Here is a 17,663-nt window from a genome sequence, read left to right as displayed (position 1 = left end):
CTCCTCGCCAAAGACTCGCACTTTTCTCACTGGGCACTTCCCTCACTGGGCTGCACCTGAACAGGGCTGCACCCTTTTGCAAGTATTGCTTATATCACCAATTAAATTGCCTGATTGTCCAATTTACCTGACTTCTCACTTAAACTAGCACTTACTTTACTGCTCAGCCAACGGGCGTCCTTGCTCTGCTCCCGGACTTTTCAAATTGACTACCAGCTTCCTTTTGGCGCTCTTTTTAAACTGCCTGTTCAACTGTGACTAGCACTTACTTTACTGCTCAGCCAATGGGCGTCCTTGCTCTGCTCCCGGACTTTTCAAATTGCAACGTGGGTTGTTTTTAAATGTGCTATACAAATAAAATTGACTTGACTTGACTTAATGTCCAACTGACCCCTCCCTCGAGTGATTAGTTGGAAGTGGCCAGGACACCTTCACACTGAACACTTGCAGCCAAATAAGGTCATTGCCGGAGGCGGCAGCGCGCGCAGTGGAAAACACTGAACCAGGAAGAGGCGGAGTTACAATGGCTGCGAAAGACCCAGTCGAGAGTTGGACCGAGGAGGCAGTTTGTCCCATCTGCATGGATTTCTTCACCGATCCGGTGGCACTGGAGTGCGGCCACTACGTCTGCCGCCCCTGTATCACACAGAGATGGGACAGGGAGGAGAGAAACTCCTGCCCGGAATGTAGAGAGGAGTTTGAAGAACGCACCCTCAGGGTTAGTCGGGCCTTGGCGAGACTGGCTGAGAAAGCTCGAAAACTGAGCATGAATCGGACAAAGGGAAGTAAACTTCACTGCGAGGAACATCAGGAAGAACTGAAGCTGTTTTGTGAAACGGACAAGAAACTGATCTGTGTGGTTTGTGCAGCTGCGCGGGAACACACGTCTCACAGCTTCATGCTGATAGAAGAAGCTGTTGAAATCTACAAGGTAAAAGCAAACCGATTCTGATCACTTCATTGTGTCACGTCTTGTTTATTTTCTGACAATTTTATTCTCTGATTTAAAACCCTAAACCAGGGTCAGGTGAAATCTACCTTCGAATCTCTCAGAAGGAAAGAATCAGAGATCTGGCGAACAGAGGAGGAACAGAAAGCAAGCTTTTCTAAAGTTCAGGTTTGTACTGTCGATTTACTGTTCTTGTGTACATTTCATCCCTGCGATGTGTGTAATAATTTGGCACCTCTATAGAGCTCATTAGTCGAGGGCCAAAACTCTTGGGAGAGGTTGAGCAACCATGGACTTTACTCCCTGGAGCGCAGTAGTCTGAAGAATGGACTGTGGCAGGTGTATAATATCACGAAACGGAATGATACGTTGGATGGTCAGTCTTAGTAGGAGGTTCGGGAAAGTGAGGGTATAGGTTTTAGGTGAGAGGGAAAAGATTTCAAACGAACATGAAGGACAAATTTGGTAGTGTGTACATGGAAACAGTTGCCAGATGAGGTCGTTGAGTCAGGTACCATAAGAACATTTAAAAGGTATTTGAACAAATTCGTGGAGAGAAAGGTTTTGAACTATTTGGGCCAAATGTAGACAGGAGGAAATAGTGCAGATGGGGCGTCTTGGTCGGTATGACCCCTTGCTGTATGACATTCTAAGTGGTGCTGCTGTCTGCTAGACCTGGCTCTGTCCAGTGAGGGTTAATGGAGAAATTAAATGGAACAGGTTGCAGAGAATTGAATTGGGGAAATGGGAATGATGTGCTTGTACATTACTTTCACAAAATATTTCAGAATTATCATGACGAGCTCTTTAATTGCCAAGGTAATGAAAGCTATGGTTTAAATACATGTAAATGGGATTTGTGTAGATACATATGAAGCCCAGCATGGACAATAGACAATAGACAATAGGTGTAGGAGTAGGCCATTCGGCCCTTCGAGCCAGCACCGCCATTCAATGTGATCATGGCTGATCATTCTCAATCAGTACCCCGTTCCTGCCTTCTCCCCATACCCCCTGACTCCGCTATCCTTAAGAGCTCTGTCTAGCTCTCTCTTGAATCATCTATTATCTTTCCGCTGGTTGGTTATAGACAATAGACAATAGGTGCAGGAGTAGGCCATTCAGCCCTTCGAGCCAGCACCGCCATTCAATGCGATCATGGCTGATCACTCTCCATCAGTACCCCGTTCCTGCCTTCTCCCCATACCCCCTCACTCCGCTATCCTTAAGAGCTCTATCCAGCTCTCTCTTGAAAGCATCCAACGAACTGGCCTCCACTGCCTTCTGAGGCAGAGAATTCCACACCTTCACCACTCTCTGACTGAAAAAGTTCTTCCTCATCTCCGTTCTAAATGGCCTACCACTTATTCTTAAACTGTGGCCCCTTGTTCTGGTCTCCCCCAACATTGGGAACATGTTTCCTGCCTCTAATGTGTCCAATCCCCTAATTATCTTGTATGTTTCAATAAGATCCCCCCTCATCCTTCTAAATTCCAATGTATACAAGCCTAATTGCTCCAGCCTTTCAACATACGACAGTCCCGCCATTCCGGGAATTAACCTAGTGAACCTACGCTGCACGCCCTCAATAGCAAGAATATCCTTCCTCAAATTTGGAGACCAAAACTGCACACAGTACTCCAGGTGCGGTCTCACCAGGGCCCGGTACAACTGTAGAAGGACCTCTTTGCTCCTATACTCAACTCCTCTTGTTACGAAGGCCAATATTCCATTGGCTTTCTTCACTGCCTGCTGTACCTGCATGCTTCCTTTCACTGACTGATGCACTAGGACACCCAGATCTCGTTGAACATCCCCTCTTCCTAACTTGACACCATTCAGATAATAATCTTCCTTTCTATTCTTACTTCCAAAGTGAATAACCTCACACATATCTACATTAAACTGCATCTGCCATGTATCCGCCCACTCACACAACCTGTCCAAGTCACCCTGCAGCCTTATTGCATCTTCCTCACAATTCACACTACCCCCCAGCTTAGTATCATCTGCAAATTTGCTAATGGTACTTTTAATCCCTTCATCTAAGTCATTAATGTATATCGTAAATAGCTGGGGTCCCAGCACCGAACCTTGCGGTACCCCACTGGTCACTGCCTGCCATTCCGAAAGGGACCCATTTATCCCCACTCTTTGCTTTCTGTCTGTCAACCAATTTTCTATCCATGTCAGTACCCTACCCCTAATACCATGTGCTCTAATTTTGCCCACTAATCTCCTATGTGGGACCTTGTCGAAGGCTTTCTGAAAGTCGAGGTACACCACATCCACTGACTCTCCCCTGTCAATTTTCCTAGTTGCATCCTCAAAAAATTCCAGTAGATTTGTCAAGCATGATTTCCCCTTCGTAAATCCATGCTGACTCGGAATGATCCTGTTACTGCTATCCAAATGCTCAGCAATTTCGTCTTTTATAATTGACTCCAGCATCTTCCCCACCACTGATGTCAGACTAACTGGTCTATAATTACCCGTTTTCTCTCTCCCTCCTTTCTTAAAAAGTGGGATAACATTTGCTATCCTCCAATCCACAGGAACTCATCCTGAATCTATAGAACATTGAAAAATGATCTCCAATGCTTCCACTATTTCTAGAGCCACCTCCATAAGTACCCTGGGATGAAAACCATCAGGCCCTGGGGATTTATCAGCCTTCAGTCCAATCAGTCTACCCAAAACCATTTCCTGCCTAATGTGGATTTCCTTCAGTTCCTCCATCACCCAAGGTTCTCCGGCCCTTAGAACATTTGGGAGATTGTGTGTATCTTCCTCAGTGAACACAGATCCAAAGTAACGGTTTAACTCGTCTGCCATTTCTTTGTTCCCCATAATAAATTCCCCTGCTTCTGTCTTCAAGGGACCCACATTTGCCTTGACTATTTTTTTCCTCTTCACGTACCTAAAAAAACTTTTGCTATCCTCCTTTATATTATTGGCTAGTTTACCCTCGTACCTCATCTTTTCTCCCCGTATTGCCTTTTTAGTTAACTTTTGTTGCTCTTTAAAACAGTCCCAATCCTCTGTCTTCCCACTCTTCTTTGCTATGTTCTACTTCCTCTCCTTAATTTTTATGCTGTCCTTGACTTCCCTTGTCAGCCACAGGTGTCTCTAACTCCCCTTAGAGTCTTTCCGCCTCTTTGGGATAAATTGATCCTGCAACCTCTGCATTATTCCCAGGAATACCTGCCATTGCTGTTCTACCGTCTTCCCTGCTCGGGCCTCCTTCCAGTCAATTTTGGCCAGCTCGTGCCTCTGTAATCCCCTTTGCTATACTGTAATACTGACACTTCCGATTTTCCCTTCTGCCTTTCCATTTGCAGAGTAAAACTTATCATGTTGTGATCACTGCCTCCTAATGGCTTTTACCTCTAGTCCCCTTATCAGATCAGGATCATTACACAACACTAAATCCGGAATTGCCTTCTCCCTGGTAGGCTCCAGTACAAGCTGTTCTAAGAATCCATCTCGAAGGCACTCTACAAACTCTCTTTCCTGTGGTCCATTTCCAACCTTATTTTCCCAGTCTACCTGCATGTTGAAATCTCCCATAACCACCGTAGCATTACACTTGTGACACGCCAATTTTATCTCCTGATTCAACTTGCACCCTATGTCGAGGCTACTGTTTGGGGGCCTATAGATAACTCCCATTAGGGTCTTTTTACCCTTACAATTCCTCATTTCTATCCATACTGATTCAACATCTCCTGATTCTATGTCACCCCTTGCAAGGGAATGAATATCATTCCTTACCAGCAGAGCAACCCCAACCCCTCTGCCCACCTGCCTGTCTTTTCTATACGTTGTGTACCCCTGAATATTCAGTTCCCAGCCCTGGTCCTCTTGTAGCCATGTCTCAGTGATCCCTACAACATCATACTTGCCCATGACTAACTGAGCCTCAAGCTCATCCACTTTATTTTTTATACTACGCGCATTTAAGTACAACACTTTAACTTCTGTATTTACCTCCCCTCTCACATCGGTCACAAATAGCCCTGCCCTTAATCTCTTTTCCTCTCTAGAACTTCTGTTCCCATTCTTCCGAGAGTCTTCTGCAATATCTCCTGCATTCCCTTTAACCTCATCTTCATATTCACAATTTGTTAACCCCTCCCCCCCACTACTTAGTTTAAAGCCACAGGTGTCGCACTAGCAAACCTGCCTGCCAGAATGTTTGTCCCCCTGCTGTTAAGATGTAACCCGTCCCTTTTGTACAAGTCACCCCTAGCCCAGAAGAGATCCCAGTGGTCCAGAAATCTAAATCCCTGCTCTCTGCACCAGCCCCTCAGCCATAAATTCATATTCTCTATCTCTCTGTTCCTGGCCTCATCAGCACGAGGTACCGGTAGCAGTCCAGAGATAACCACCTTCGACGTCGTACTTCTCAGTCTTTTTCCTAACTCTCTAAACTCCCGCTGTAGCACCTCCTTCCTCTTCCACCCAACGTCATTCGTGCCCACGTGCACAACGACTTCAGGTTGATCGCCTTCCCTCACTAGGATTTTCTGAAGCCGGTCCGTGATGTGCTGAACCCTGGCACCAGGGAGGCAACAGACCATCCTCAAGTCCCTCCTGCTGCCACAGAATCTTCTGTCCGTCCCTCGGACGATGGAGTCACCCACCACTACGGCTCTTCCTGACTTCGGTCTCCCCTGTCGAGTATCCTTGCCAACAGCTCCGCCACTCGGACTGGAAACGTCTTCTGCCCCGACAGTTCCCAAGAGGGTATACCTATTTGCAATAGGCACAGCCACTGGGGACATGATGGACCAAATGGCATATTCTGCACTCAGAATGATATAACATATATATTATCATCTTTCATCTGACAGGAAGAGTCACACAAACTTCAATCGCAGATCACATCCCAGTTTGCTGAACTGCACCAGATTCTCACTGAGAAAGAGCAGTGCTTACTGAGAGAGATCCGGGAGGAAGAGAAGACGATTGTAAAAACAATGGAGAAAAATCTTCAAGAGATTCAAGAGAATTTAAAGTCCATTCAGGAGGAACTCTCAAAGTTACAGGAACAGATAGATCACAAGGACGGCGTGATATTTCTGAAGGTGAGGGGTTACACTACAGTTTGGTGAAGTGAAAGTGCACAGGCACAAAATGGTGGGTTAAATTTTCTGAAATAAATGCCACATTTACCAGTAATTCAGAACTGGGTCAATGTTCCGTCTGTTCCAACTACTCACCACATCCGACAACAATGCCCCAAATTCCAGGAATCCTCATGTATTCATCCCACTTCAACTTACATTTTTCTGCAATATTGTCTTCAGGCCGTCCTGTGAATTCCACGTTCTCTTTACTGCATTTCTTATGGAATTTATCAAAAGGTCATCTTACATTTCAGCCTTGATTTTTGTTCCCCCCACAAGTAGTGATAATATTTCCATCCCCCACCCATTTAAATCCAACGCTGATCCTAAAATATTCCATCCCATTTTCTCTGACATCTTCTCCACGTAAAATCCCACGGCCTGCCCGGTCTTACTCGTAGGTTGCATGATCGCGCCTATTTTCATCAACATTCCTAATGCTTTCCCCCGTGTTCGATGTCTCTACCAGAATATCCACTTCCTGTCTGTGTGGCACAGGCAAAGAGTTTGGAAATGGGAATTATCAGTGGGTTTTTTTTGTAGCAATTTGGCGAAATACCCGCTGTCGGGATCATGACGATCCACCTCAGTCTATTGACATTTGTGTTTTATTTATTTCAGGAGGTAGCTGGTCTCAAGACGTGGTAAGACATGCTTTTGACTGAAACAATGTATGTTTTATAAGAACAGCTCAAATGCTCAGTTTATAACCAGCTGTTAAATATTTGCAGGTTCAGTGATGAAACCAAACCAATTTTGGTGGTCGGTGGCAAGTTGTCAAATGAAAAGCTTGATCACACCTTTTTCTACAACATGGCATTGAGCGAAACATCTGATATCATCAAAATAGGTAAAACTGATACCTCTTAACAACTCTTTGTGTGAAGAAAACTACGTTATCCAGAATTGATATCCCCGCATGAAAATAATGTTTTGATGATCCAGCCTAGATCTTTTTGCAAACTTTGACAGACTTCCTCGCAACCCATAACATTTCTCATTCTCCACAAACGTACTATACACACCTCTTACATTCGCATCCACATCATGAAAATTTAAAATAAACAGCAAAGGTTGCAGCACGATCTGTGATACACACCACCAGTAACAGACCTCCAGGCAGAAAAATCATCCTTCTACCGCTACCTTCTACCTCCAACCACCAAGCCAATTATGGCTCCATTTTACCAACTTGTCTTGGATCCCACCTGCCTTCGCTTTCTGGACCGGCCTTACATGCGGAACATTGTCAAGCCCCTCAGTGAAGTTCATATATTGGTTCACAATGAGATCAGAGTGTTCTTGGTTACACAGACGCATCAAATCCACCCTCCAATAAATAAAGCAAGTAACCAGTAGCAGATTGCCTCGCCCACCCAGTACACTCCCATTCAATGTGATCACGATAACTCCACCCCATATCTCTACCTCCTCTTTAACCATCTCCAATTACCCCTCACAACAGTCTCCTCATCCTCCAATCTGCCTCTCCCTCGGCATCTACCCGCAAGATAGACAATAGATAATAGGTGCAGGAGTAGGCCATTCGGCCCTTCGTGCCAGCACCGCCATTCAACGTGATCATGGCTGATCATTCTCAATCAGTACCCTGTTCCTGCCTTCTCCCCTTACCCCCTGACTCCGCTATACTTAAGAGCTCTATCTAGCTCTCTCTTGAACGCATTCAGAGAATTGGCCTCCACTGCCTTCTGAGGCAGTGAATTCCACAGATTCACAACTCTCTCACTGAAAAGTTTTTCCTCATTTCCGTTCTAAATGGCCTACCCCTTATTCTTAAACTGTGGCCCCTGGTTCTGGACTCCCCCAACATTGGGAACATGTTTCCTGCCTCTAACATGTCCAACCCTTTAATAATCTTATACGTTTCGATAAGATCCCCTCTCATCCTTCTAAATTCCCGTGTATACAAGCCTAGTCGCTCCAGTCTTTCAACATATGACAGTCCCGCCATTCTGGGAATTAACCTAGTAAACCTACGCTGCACGCCCTCAATAGCAAGAATATCCTTCCTCAAATTTGGAGACCAAAACTGCACACAATACTCCACTAGTCCCCTGTACAACTGCAGAAGGACCTCTTTGCTCCTATACTCAACTCCTCTTGTTATGAATGCCAACATTCCATTGGCTTTCGTCACTGCCTGCTGTACCTGCATGCTTCCTTTCAGTGACTGATGCACTAGGACACCCAGATATTTGACTACCCGCCGTATCTCCATCCCCACCCGCAATATCTCGTTCATCCTCACTTTTCGCATTCGTTCTCCCGCTCCGCATGCACCACCCCCTCCCGTTCCCGCTAACGCGCGGATTTTCTCATCTACTGCCCGGTTAAAAACGCCGGTAAAAATGTCTGTTGTCCACCCGATGTGGTTGTGGGTGAAACCCCTGGCAAGGTTTCAGTTGTCCGCCCGCCTGTGCCTGAGGCCGAGCGGCCTCTCCCCCGGTCCCGGGGCCGCGCTGCCCGAGTCTCCCCCCGACCCCCGGGGACTCTCTGATTCTCTGCTTCTCCCCCCAGTCTCCGTCACACTGGATGTGGAAACAGCGCATCTGGAGCTCGAGGTGTCTGAGGATCGGAAGAGGGTGAGATGGACCGACACCCAGAGGAGCCTCCCTGACACCGGGAAGAGGTTTACAGACAGTGTGTGTGTGCTGGGATCGGAGGGAATCACATCGGGGAGACATTACTGGGAGGTGGAGGTGGCGGGGAGTCAGCACTGGGGTCTGGGAGTCGCCGCAGAGTCTTTGGAGAGGAAGAGACGGGTCACACCGACCCCGGAGACTGGAGTCTGGAGCATCTGGCGGGGGTGGGGTGAGGAGTTTGATGCACTCACCTCCCCTCCATCCCATCTCCCCACCCGTCCCATCCCCGGGAGGGTGGGAGTTTATCTCAGTTACGAGTCGGGGACAGTTTCATTTTACGACGCGGACACCAAGTCCCATCTCCACACCTTCGGTGGAAATAAATTCACGGAGAAACTTTACCCTTTCTTCGGGCCTTGGGCACCAAACCAGTGGCTGAGAATCTGCTCCAGTTCCGCTCCAGGTGTGTAAAAGGGTCGGGTCCCGGGACCGGCATCAGGAGCGGGGCTCAGGGGCTGTGGGGCAGAAACCCGATGGACAACAGGTCGGCGCTGAACGGCTCCCATTTAATCCCCAAATTCCACGTCGTAAAAACCCCAGTGAGCGCGGAAATAAAACCAGGTGGAATGTAAATGTGGGAAGAGAGAAATAAACAGCAACTGAAATCAGAGCTGTCGATCCGTTCATTTTAACGCGTTAACCGCATCCGTCAACGGAACAGAAATTACTTTTGTGAAAATATAAAGATTGAACCAATCGCCCTTCCCGCGGGTTCAGCAGCGGCCGCGGGCGGCGGGTCCTGAGCTCCGGGCTCCCCCGAGCTCCCCCGAGCTCTAAAGATTGTAGTTTCGACGTCGATACATAGATCATTCTTGATTCAGTCGCCGCCAGACCCCTCCCCCACCTCTCCCTCAGTTACATCACGTCTGTATCGCTGCTGCTTCCTGCTTTTGTTCACCGCATTAAGTTCATAAGTGATCGGAGTAGAATTAGGCCATTCGGCCCACCGTGTACTCCGCCATTCAATCATGGCTGATCTATCTCTCCCTCCTGACCCCATTCTCCTGCCATCTCCCCGTTATCTCTGACACCCGTACTAATCAATAATCTATCTGTCTCTGCCTTAAATATATCAACTGACTTGTGGGCTCCACAGCCTTTTGTGGCAAAGAATTCCACCGATTCACCACCCGCTGACGAAAGAAGTTCCTCCTCATGTTTATTCCTAAAAGAACGTTTTTTAATTCTGAGGCTATGACCTCTAGTCCTAGACTCTCCCACTAGTGGAAACATCCTCTCCACATCCACTCTATCCAAGCCTTTCACTATTCTGTTTCAATGAGGTCCCCCCTCATTTTTCTAAACTCCTGCAAACATAGTCCCAGTGTCGCCAAACGCTCATCATATGTTAACTTACTCATTCCTGGTAGTATAAGAAAATAACTGCAGATGCTGGTACAAATCGAAGGTATTTATTCCCATTCCTTCTCTCCCGAGATGCTGCCTGACCTGCTGAGTTACTCCACCGTTTTGGGAATAAATACTCATTGCTGGGATCATTCTTGTAAACGTCCTCTGGATCCTCTCCAGAGCCAGCACATCCTTCCTCAGATATGGTGCCAAGAATTGCTCATGATATTTGAAATGCGGCCAGACCAGCGCCTTATAGAGCCTCAGCATTTAACGCTTCATCTCCCTCACCTCTATCTCAGGCACATCATGTCTATATCGGTGCTGCTTCCTGCTCTCGTTCACCGCATTAACGCTTCACCGCCCTCACTGCCAGTTTCCCACCAGCTCCCACTTTCCTCTGCTCGAGCCCCGACTCTTCCCTTCGCTTTCTCGCCGTCTCTGTCTCCGTTTCAGAAAAAACGCGAGTGACCAAAGTCCACTCCAAGCCCGCGGACGCCATTGGCTACTTTGTCTCTCCACTACCCCTGTTTGCACATCGGAAATTGAGTATTGCCTCCAAGATCGAGTACGTACAGCAACAACCCGCATTACATTTGCACAATGTCCTCGTATCTCTTTTAGGAGACCCCGGAGTGTTTTACAGGCGCTGATCTCTTTGAAGTTGCCACGAACGGCAACTGAAACGCAGGAATCAATTTGCAGACAGGAATATTCACAAACAGAGTTTAAAAGCAAGCGATACTCTCCAACGAGAGTATAAAAAAATAACTGCAGATCCTGGTACAAAATCGATTTATTCACAAAATGCTGGAGTAACTCAGCAGGTCGGGCAGCATCTCGGGAGAGAAGGAATGGGTGACGTTTCGGGTCGAGACCCTTCTTCAGACTGATGTCAGGGGGGCGGGACAAAGGAAGGATATAGGTGGAGACAGGAAGATAGAGGGAGATCTGGGAAGGAAGAGGGGAAGGGAGGGACAGAGGAGCTATCTAAAGTTTGGAGAAGTCGACGTTCATACCACCGGGCTGCAAACAGCCCAGGCGAAATATAAGGTGCTGTTCCTCCAATTTCCGGTGGGCCTCACTATGGCACTGGAGGAGGCCCATGACAGAAAGGTCAGACTGGGAATGGGAGGGGGAGTTAAAGTGCTCGGCCACCGGGAGATCAGTTTTGTTAATGCAGACCGAGAGCAGGTGTTCAGCGAAGCGATCGGCGAGCCTGCGCTTGGTTTCGCCGATGTAAATAAGTTGCCATCTAGAGCAGCGGATGCAACAGATGAGGTTGGAGGAGGTGCAGGTGAACCTTTGTCTCACCTGGAAAGACTGTTTGGATCCTTGGATGGAGTTGAGGGGGGAGGTAAAGGGACAGGTGTTGCATCTCGTGCGGTTGCAGGGGAAAGTGCCAGGGGTTGGGGTGGTTTGGGTAGGAAGAGACGAGTGGCCCAGGGAGTTACGGAGGGAACGGTCTCTGTGGAACACAGAGAGGGGAGTGGATGGGAAGATATGGCCAGTGGTGGGGTCCCGTTGTAGGTGAAGGAAATGTTGGTGGTTGATATGTTGGATCCGCTGACTGGTGGGGTGGAAGGTGAGAACAAGGGGGATTCTGTCCTTGTTGCGAGTGGGAGGAGGGGGAGCAAGAGCAGAGCTGCGGGATGTAGAAGAGACCCTAGTGAGAGGCTCATCTATAATGGAGGAGGGGAAGCCCCATTTTCTGAAGAACGAGGACATCTCAGAAGCCCTAGTGTGAAACACCTCATCCCGGGCGCAGATGCGGCGTAGATGGAGGAATTGGGAGTAGGGGATAGACTTTTTGCAGGGGACCGGGTGGGAAGAAGTGTAGTCCAGATAGCTGTGCGAGTCAGTGGGTTTATAGTAAATGTCCGTCACTAGTCTGTCTCCTATGATGGAGATGGTGAGGTCCAGAAACGGAAGGGAGATGTCAGAGATAGTCCAGGTGTACTTAAGGGCAGGATGGAAATTGGAGGTGAGGTGTATGAAGTCAGTGAGTTCTGCATGGGTACAAGAGGTAGCACCAATGCAGTCGTCGATGTAGCGGAGGTAGAGTTCGGGGCCGGTGTACGCCCGGAACAGGGATTGTTCGACGTACCCGACAAAGAGGCAGGCATAGCTGGGGCCCATGCGAGTGCCCATAGCTACGCCTCTGGTTTGGAGGAAGTGGGAGGAGTCAAAGGAGAAGTATACACTGGAATTTAGAAGGATGAGGGGGGATCTTATTGAAACATATAAGATAATTAGGGGATTGGACACATTAGAGGCAGATAACATGTTCCCAATGTTGGGGGAGTCCAGAACAAGGGGCCACAGTTTAAGAATAAGGGGTAGGCCATTTAGAACGGAGATGAGGAAATACTTTTTCAGTCAGAGAGTTGTGAATCTGTGGAATTCTCTGCCTCAGAAGGCAGTGGAGGCCAATTCTCTGAATGCATTCAAGAGAGAGCTAGATAGAGCTCTTAATGATAGCGGAGTCAGGAGGTATGGGGAGAAGGCAGGAACGGGGTACTGATTGAGAATGATCAGCCGTGATCACATTGAATGGCGGTGCTGGGTCGAGGGGGCCGAATGGCCTACTCCTGCAGTGAGTTCTGTGAGTCAGTGAGTTCTGCATGGGTGCAAGAGGTAGCACCAATGCAGTCGTCGATGTAGCAGAGGTAGAGTTCGGGGATGGGGCCAGTGTATGTCTGGAACAGGGGGATTGTTCGACGTACCCGACAAAGAGGCAGGCGTAGCTAGGCCCATGCGAGTGCCCATAGCTACGCCCCTGGTTTGGAGGAAGTGGAAGGAAGTGGGAGGAGTCAAAGGAGAATTGGATTGATTTCAATTGCAGTATTAGAAGCACAAAGCACATAATTCAAACAAAAACACAATCTTTCTATTCAGTTCTTGTGAATGTTACTGGTCGTGCAAATTATGGAAATTCACCAACAGGGTATTAAATGTATCTGTTGCGGAGAAAAGAACAGAGGAGGCCACAAGCTGCCTGGATATCTATATTTGATGAAAATTGCGCCATCACTAGTGTTAATTGTTCATTAACTTGAAGTTAATAAGATAACATCTTCCAGAAACACTACTCCATCTTCCTATAGAGGAATACTTTAAATGGATGATCTTGATCGATGTTCACAGTTTGGTTGTCGCTGCAGGTACATCACTTACTGCACACCCCTAATTATCCTCTGAGTGGTTCCTTCAAGCACTTTGAACTTGATGCGTGTCTCAGCAGCGTTGTGCTCAACGCTCCTCTGACTAGATTATTTTTAAAGGATTTGAGATTATATTTTTGAGATGATATTTCAATGGGTATCTTTAAGACAGAGATAGCTAGATTCTTGAATAGTACCGGTGTCAGGGGATACGGGGAGAAGGCAGGAGCATGGGGTTACGAGGGAGAGAAAGATCAACCATGATTGAGTGGCTGTGCGGATTTCATACGATGAATGGCCCAATTCTGCTCCTATCACTTATGAGTAACTATATTTAAGGTGCGTTAGGAGACTTCAATTTTTGTCTCTGGGTTCCTCGTTCAATAAATAAATCGTTCCCTCAACACCTCACGCCGACTGCCAGTTTATATGGAATTGCGGCCCTTTAGTTAATAGTCATACTTAAAACCGGGATTAAGGCTGGCCTGCCAATGTAACGTTACACAGCGATGTAGTTTATTGTCACGTGAACTGAGGTACAAGGAAATGTCATTGGGGAAGCTCCCGGCAGGCGCCGAGGAGTCGTCTGGAGAGGACCCAGCGGCGGTGTGGACGTGGCCGGTGGTGGAAGGCGAGGAAGGGGCCGCTGGTCGAGGACGGACGTCGGCGATCGAGGACAGGCCTGCAGAGGGCGCCACGAGGTCGACAGGCTCCGTGTGCGTGCAGAAGGGTGGAGGTATCACAAAATGCTGGAGTAACACAGCAGGTCAAGCAGCATCTAGGAGAGAGGGAATGGGTGACGTTTCGTGTCGAGACCCTTGGTTGGACGCGCGGCCGAGAACAAATAGGGACCGGCGTGTTGGGGGGGGGGGGGGGGGGGGGGCTGCGAGAACAGAGGGACCATTGGGACTAAGTGGAATACTTTGTAACTCTATCGGTGCAGTTTGCGTGACGACTCTTTGCATACTTGTGCATGCAATACAATGAATCCCACTCTGACATGTCACATGTGATAATAAACTGTCATCCAATCATTCATTCATTCGTTCAGTCATTCACTAACACGCTGACAACAACATGGTGGTATTGGTTTCGTTAGGTTTATGATTTCACGTGCACCGAGGTACAGTGAAAAGCTTTGCCTGCGTGCTGTCCATTCAAATCATACTGTACACGAGCACAATCTAGATGTACCAAGTCATACCAGCGGCCGCGCGGTTCAAGGGGAAATTCAAGTTCTGAAAGTGAAATTCTGTCAAGGCTCGTTCTTTTTTACGCATGATTTTAAAAACGAGAAGCCAATCGTCCATCAAGCCTGAGGATCACGAGTGGAAACGTGAAACATCCATGTCCCTCCACAGATGCTGCCTCACCGGTTGAGTCGAGCGGATTTTTTAAATTTTGTTCCAGATTCCAGCAAATCCTGGCTCTTGCGAGTCAACTCGCTGCCGCCACTCACTGTATTCCCATCAGCCCCACTGCCTGCATTAATTTCTCGCACTCGTACCATCACCCCCCCTCACCCTACCCTATTCCCCCTTGCCTCCACACCCACACTAACCTACGCTGGGGTCACATCAAGCAGCCGGTTCACCGAGAGCCCCTCACGCCCTCGGGAAGTGGCAGGAAACCGGAGCACCCGCGGTAAAAGCGCGCGGTGACGGGTTGAATGAACAAAGTCCACACAGGCAGAACCGGAGGCCAGGATCGAACCCTGGTCGTTGGATCTCACTGGCGGCAGCTGTAATCACTGGAACACCCCGCCAGCCACGGCAGCGTTTGTGATGGGGCAGTGCAGCGAATTTGTCGTCTAAACCAGTTAAATAATTATCGATTTATATTCCAAATATGTGACTTTCTTCACAGAATGTCCAAAAGTCTCTGTGAGTGGGGCCACCATCATTACTCGGCGGCCCTACGGATCACGGACAACACGGGGGCAGAACATAAACACCGGAGGGTGTGAAACCCCCGCCCGCCTCCCACCCACGGCACCCCCCCCCCCCCCCCCCCGCCCAACCACCACCCGCCCCCACCTGCCGCAGTGTATCCAGTCCCAAACCGGTTTATTATTTTCACGTGTACAAAGATTTACTTTTACACACTATCCAGTCAAATTAGATAATACCAAAGATAAATGCAGTCAAGTCAAACACAAGTACAATAGATAGGGAAACGGGAAGTTAAAATGTGTTCTTCAGCGGGTAGTCCATAGAGTTCAGAGGACTATCGGAACACAGCTACCAGCATTGGAGGGCATCTACAACACACGATGCCTCAGAAAAGCCACCAGCATCCACAAAGACTCCTCACACCCCTGCAACAGTCTGTTCGAACTTCTACCATCGGGCAGACGCTAGAAGGCCTTCTACGCCCGCACCTCCAGACTCGGGAACAGCTTCATCCCCAGGACCATAGCTGCTATGAACCGGTCCTGCTGAGCCAGATTGTCACATCGCACAGCGAACCGGTACAGATCTACTTGCACTTTATTCTGTTTTAAAACTGTTTCTAATTTTGTTTCATTGGGTTGTCCCCCCCATCCCCTTCTCCCCCACTGTCCCCCTCCCCAGTCCCACTCTCCCTCCCACCCCTACTCTCTGCTCCTCCCCCAACCCCACTCTCACTCTCCCCTATGCCCTCTCTCCTCCTCCCCCACCTCCCGCTCCTCTCCTCCCCCATCCTTAGCCCCTCCTACCCCACCCCTCCCCTCCACACACTCGCCCCACCCCCATTCTCCCTGTCCCCCTCCCCCCTGCCCCCACTTCCCCACCCCCACTGTCCCCTTCCCCCACCCTACTCTCTTCCCACCACCACAACCCCCCTTCCCCCACACACCCTCTCGCTCCCCAGCATCCCCCTCCTGCCACACCCCCTCCTCCCCCTTTCACTGTCACTGTCCCCTTCCCCCCACCCACCTTCCCCTCCCCCATTCTTCCCTGACCCTCACTTTCCCCCTTCCCTCCCACCCCCTCTCTCTCGTCCCCCCACCACCCCCGCTGCCCACTCCCCAGTCCCACTCTCACTCCCACCCCCACTCTCTGCTCCTCCCACTCTCCCCTCTTCCCTGAGCCCCACTGTTCCCCTTACACCCACCCACACTTTCTCTTCCCCCAAACACCCCCTCCCCCGCTATTCCCCTCCCCAGTCCCACTCTCCCTCCCACCCTCCCACCTCCCCCCCCCACTCTCCCTCCCACCCCCCCCCCCACTCTCTCCTCCCCCCCTCACCCCCCCACTCTCTCCTCCCCACCCCCAATTTCCCTCACCCCCCCTTGACCCCACTCTCTCCTCCCCCCCCCCCATTCTCTCCTCCCTCAGCCTGACAGACAGACAGACAGACAGACAGACAGACAGACAGACAGACAGACAGACAGACAGACAGACAGACAGACAGACAGACAGACAGACAGACCCTGACATCAGTCCGAAGAAGGGTCTCGACCCGAAACGTCTCCCATTCCTTTTCTCCTGAGATGCTGCCTGACCTGCTGAGTTACTCCAGGACTTTGTGAATAAATACCTTCGATTTGTACCAGCATCTGCAGTTATTTTCTTACGACAGACAGACAGATAAACTGCCCTGGCATGTCTTACCAACTTGCATCACCTTTATCCGAGTCAAATAAATCAGCCGTTAATCCGCCCATTGGCCCAGTTCATGGAAATCTTTCTCCATCCCAGATGAATGGATTCACTCTCCAAAACGTCACCATAGAAACGGCGAAACGTAGAAAATAATTGCACGAGTAGGCCATTCGGCCTTTTGACGAATCTCTGACGATGTGAGGCAGCAACTCTACCGCTACCACCCCTTAATCTTTTGAATTGTTTTTCAGTTGTCCTTTCTGCAAATTGACGACTGCATTTCCTACACCTTCAACAGTGGCAGGTTTTAATTGACAGGGAGGTGGTGGTTGAGAGGAACCCGTGAACCACTAGCCTTGTGGTTGACAGCGGGGGAAACCCCCCACCCCACCCTTGTTGGCGCCGCAGGTGCGTATGTCCAATTTCTTAAAAGTGGTCGCCATGATTGTGGCCCTCGGGTCCTATGTCAGACGACCCTCTGAGACCGGGTAGAAGTCTCGTTCTATCTTGATCCCGGGCTGTGAACGGAGATGCGGGCGGCGGGTTCCACTGCCCAACACGTGCAACGCCTCCTCAGTTACACCTCCTTAGCGCTGGTCCCTGTCCCTTTCTGTCCTGCCTTACACAATCCCAGGGCAATCTCTCCGCTTTCGTCTATATTCAGGCCGGTTTAATGTCTAAGTGACCCCTCCCTCGAGTGATTAGTTGGAAGTGGCCAGGACACCTTCACACTGAACACTTTCAGCCAAATAAGGTCATTGCCGGAGACGGCAGCGCGCGCAGTGGAAAACACTGAACCAGGAAGAGGCGGAGTTACA

The 17,663-nt window shown here is 49.2% G+C and overlaps 1 protein-coding gene across 1 annotated transcript; it reads left to right on the top strand.

The window, feature by feature from the left end:
- The first annotated feature begins 517 nt into the window (after positions 1 to 517).
- Positions 518 to 9,336, top strand: LOC144603120 (zinc-binding protein A33-like). The gene is made up of 6 exons (XM_078416269.1): positions 518 to 931; positions 1,022 to 1,117; positions 5,806 to 6,039; positions 6,703 to 6,725; positions 6,813 to 6,931; positions 8,620 to 9,336. The coding sequence occupies exons 1-6, from the start codon at positions 524 to 526 to the stop codon at positions 9,153 to 9,155; spliced, it is 1,416 nt and encodes a 471-aa protein (XP_078272395.1). The 5' UTR covers positions 518 to 523; the 3' UTR covers positions 9,156 to 9,336.
- Positions 9,337 to 17,663: the final 8,327 nt, after the last annotated feature.

This window comes from Rhinoraja longicauda, chromosome 19, assembly GCF_053455715.1.
Source record: "Rhinoraja longicauda isolate Sanriku21f chromosome 19, sRhiLon1.1, whole genome shotgun sequence".
Lineage (NCBI taxonomy): Eukaryota > Metazoa > Chordata > Chondrichthyes > Rajiformes > Arhynchobatidae > Rhinoraja > Rhinoraja longicauda.
This window is presented reverse-complemented; position numbering and strand designations above follow the sequence as displayed.

Bases quoted from the DNA above. Each gene is read 5' to 3' on its own strand.
- LOC144603120 (XM_078416269.1), top strand. From the start codon at position 524: ATGGCTGCGAAAGACCCAGTCGAGAGTTGGACCGAGGAGGCAGTTTGT. The intron at 1,118-5,805 runs GTTTGTACTGTC...TTCATCTGACAG, and splicing joins CAAGCTTTTCTAAAGTTCAG to GAAGAGTCACACAAACTTCA. The intron at 6,040-6,702 runs GTGAGGGGTTAC...TATTTATTTCAG, and splicing joins ACGGCGTGATATTTCTGAAG to GAGGTAGCTGGTCTCAAGAC.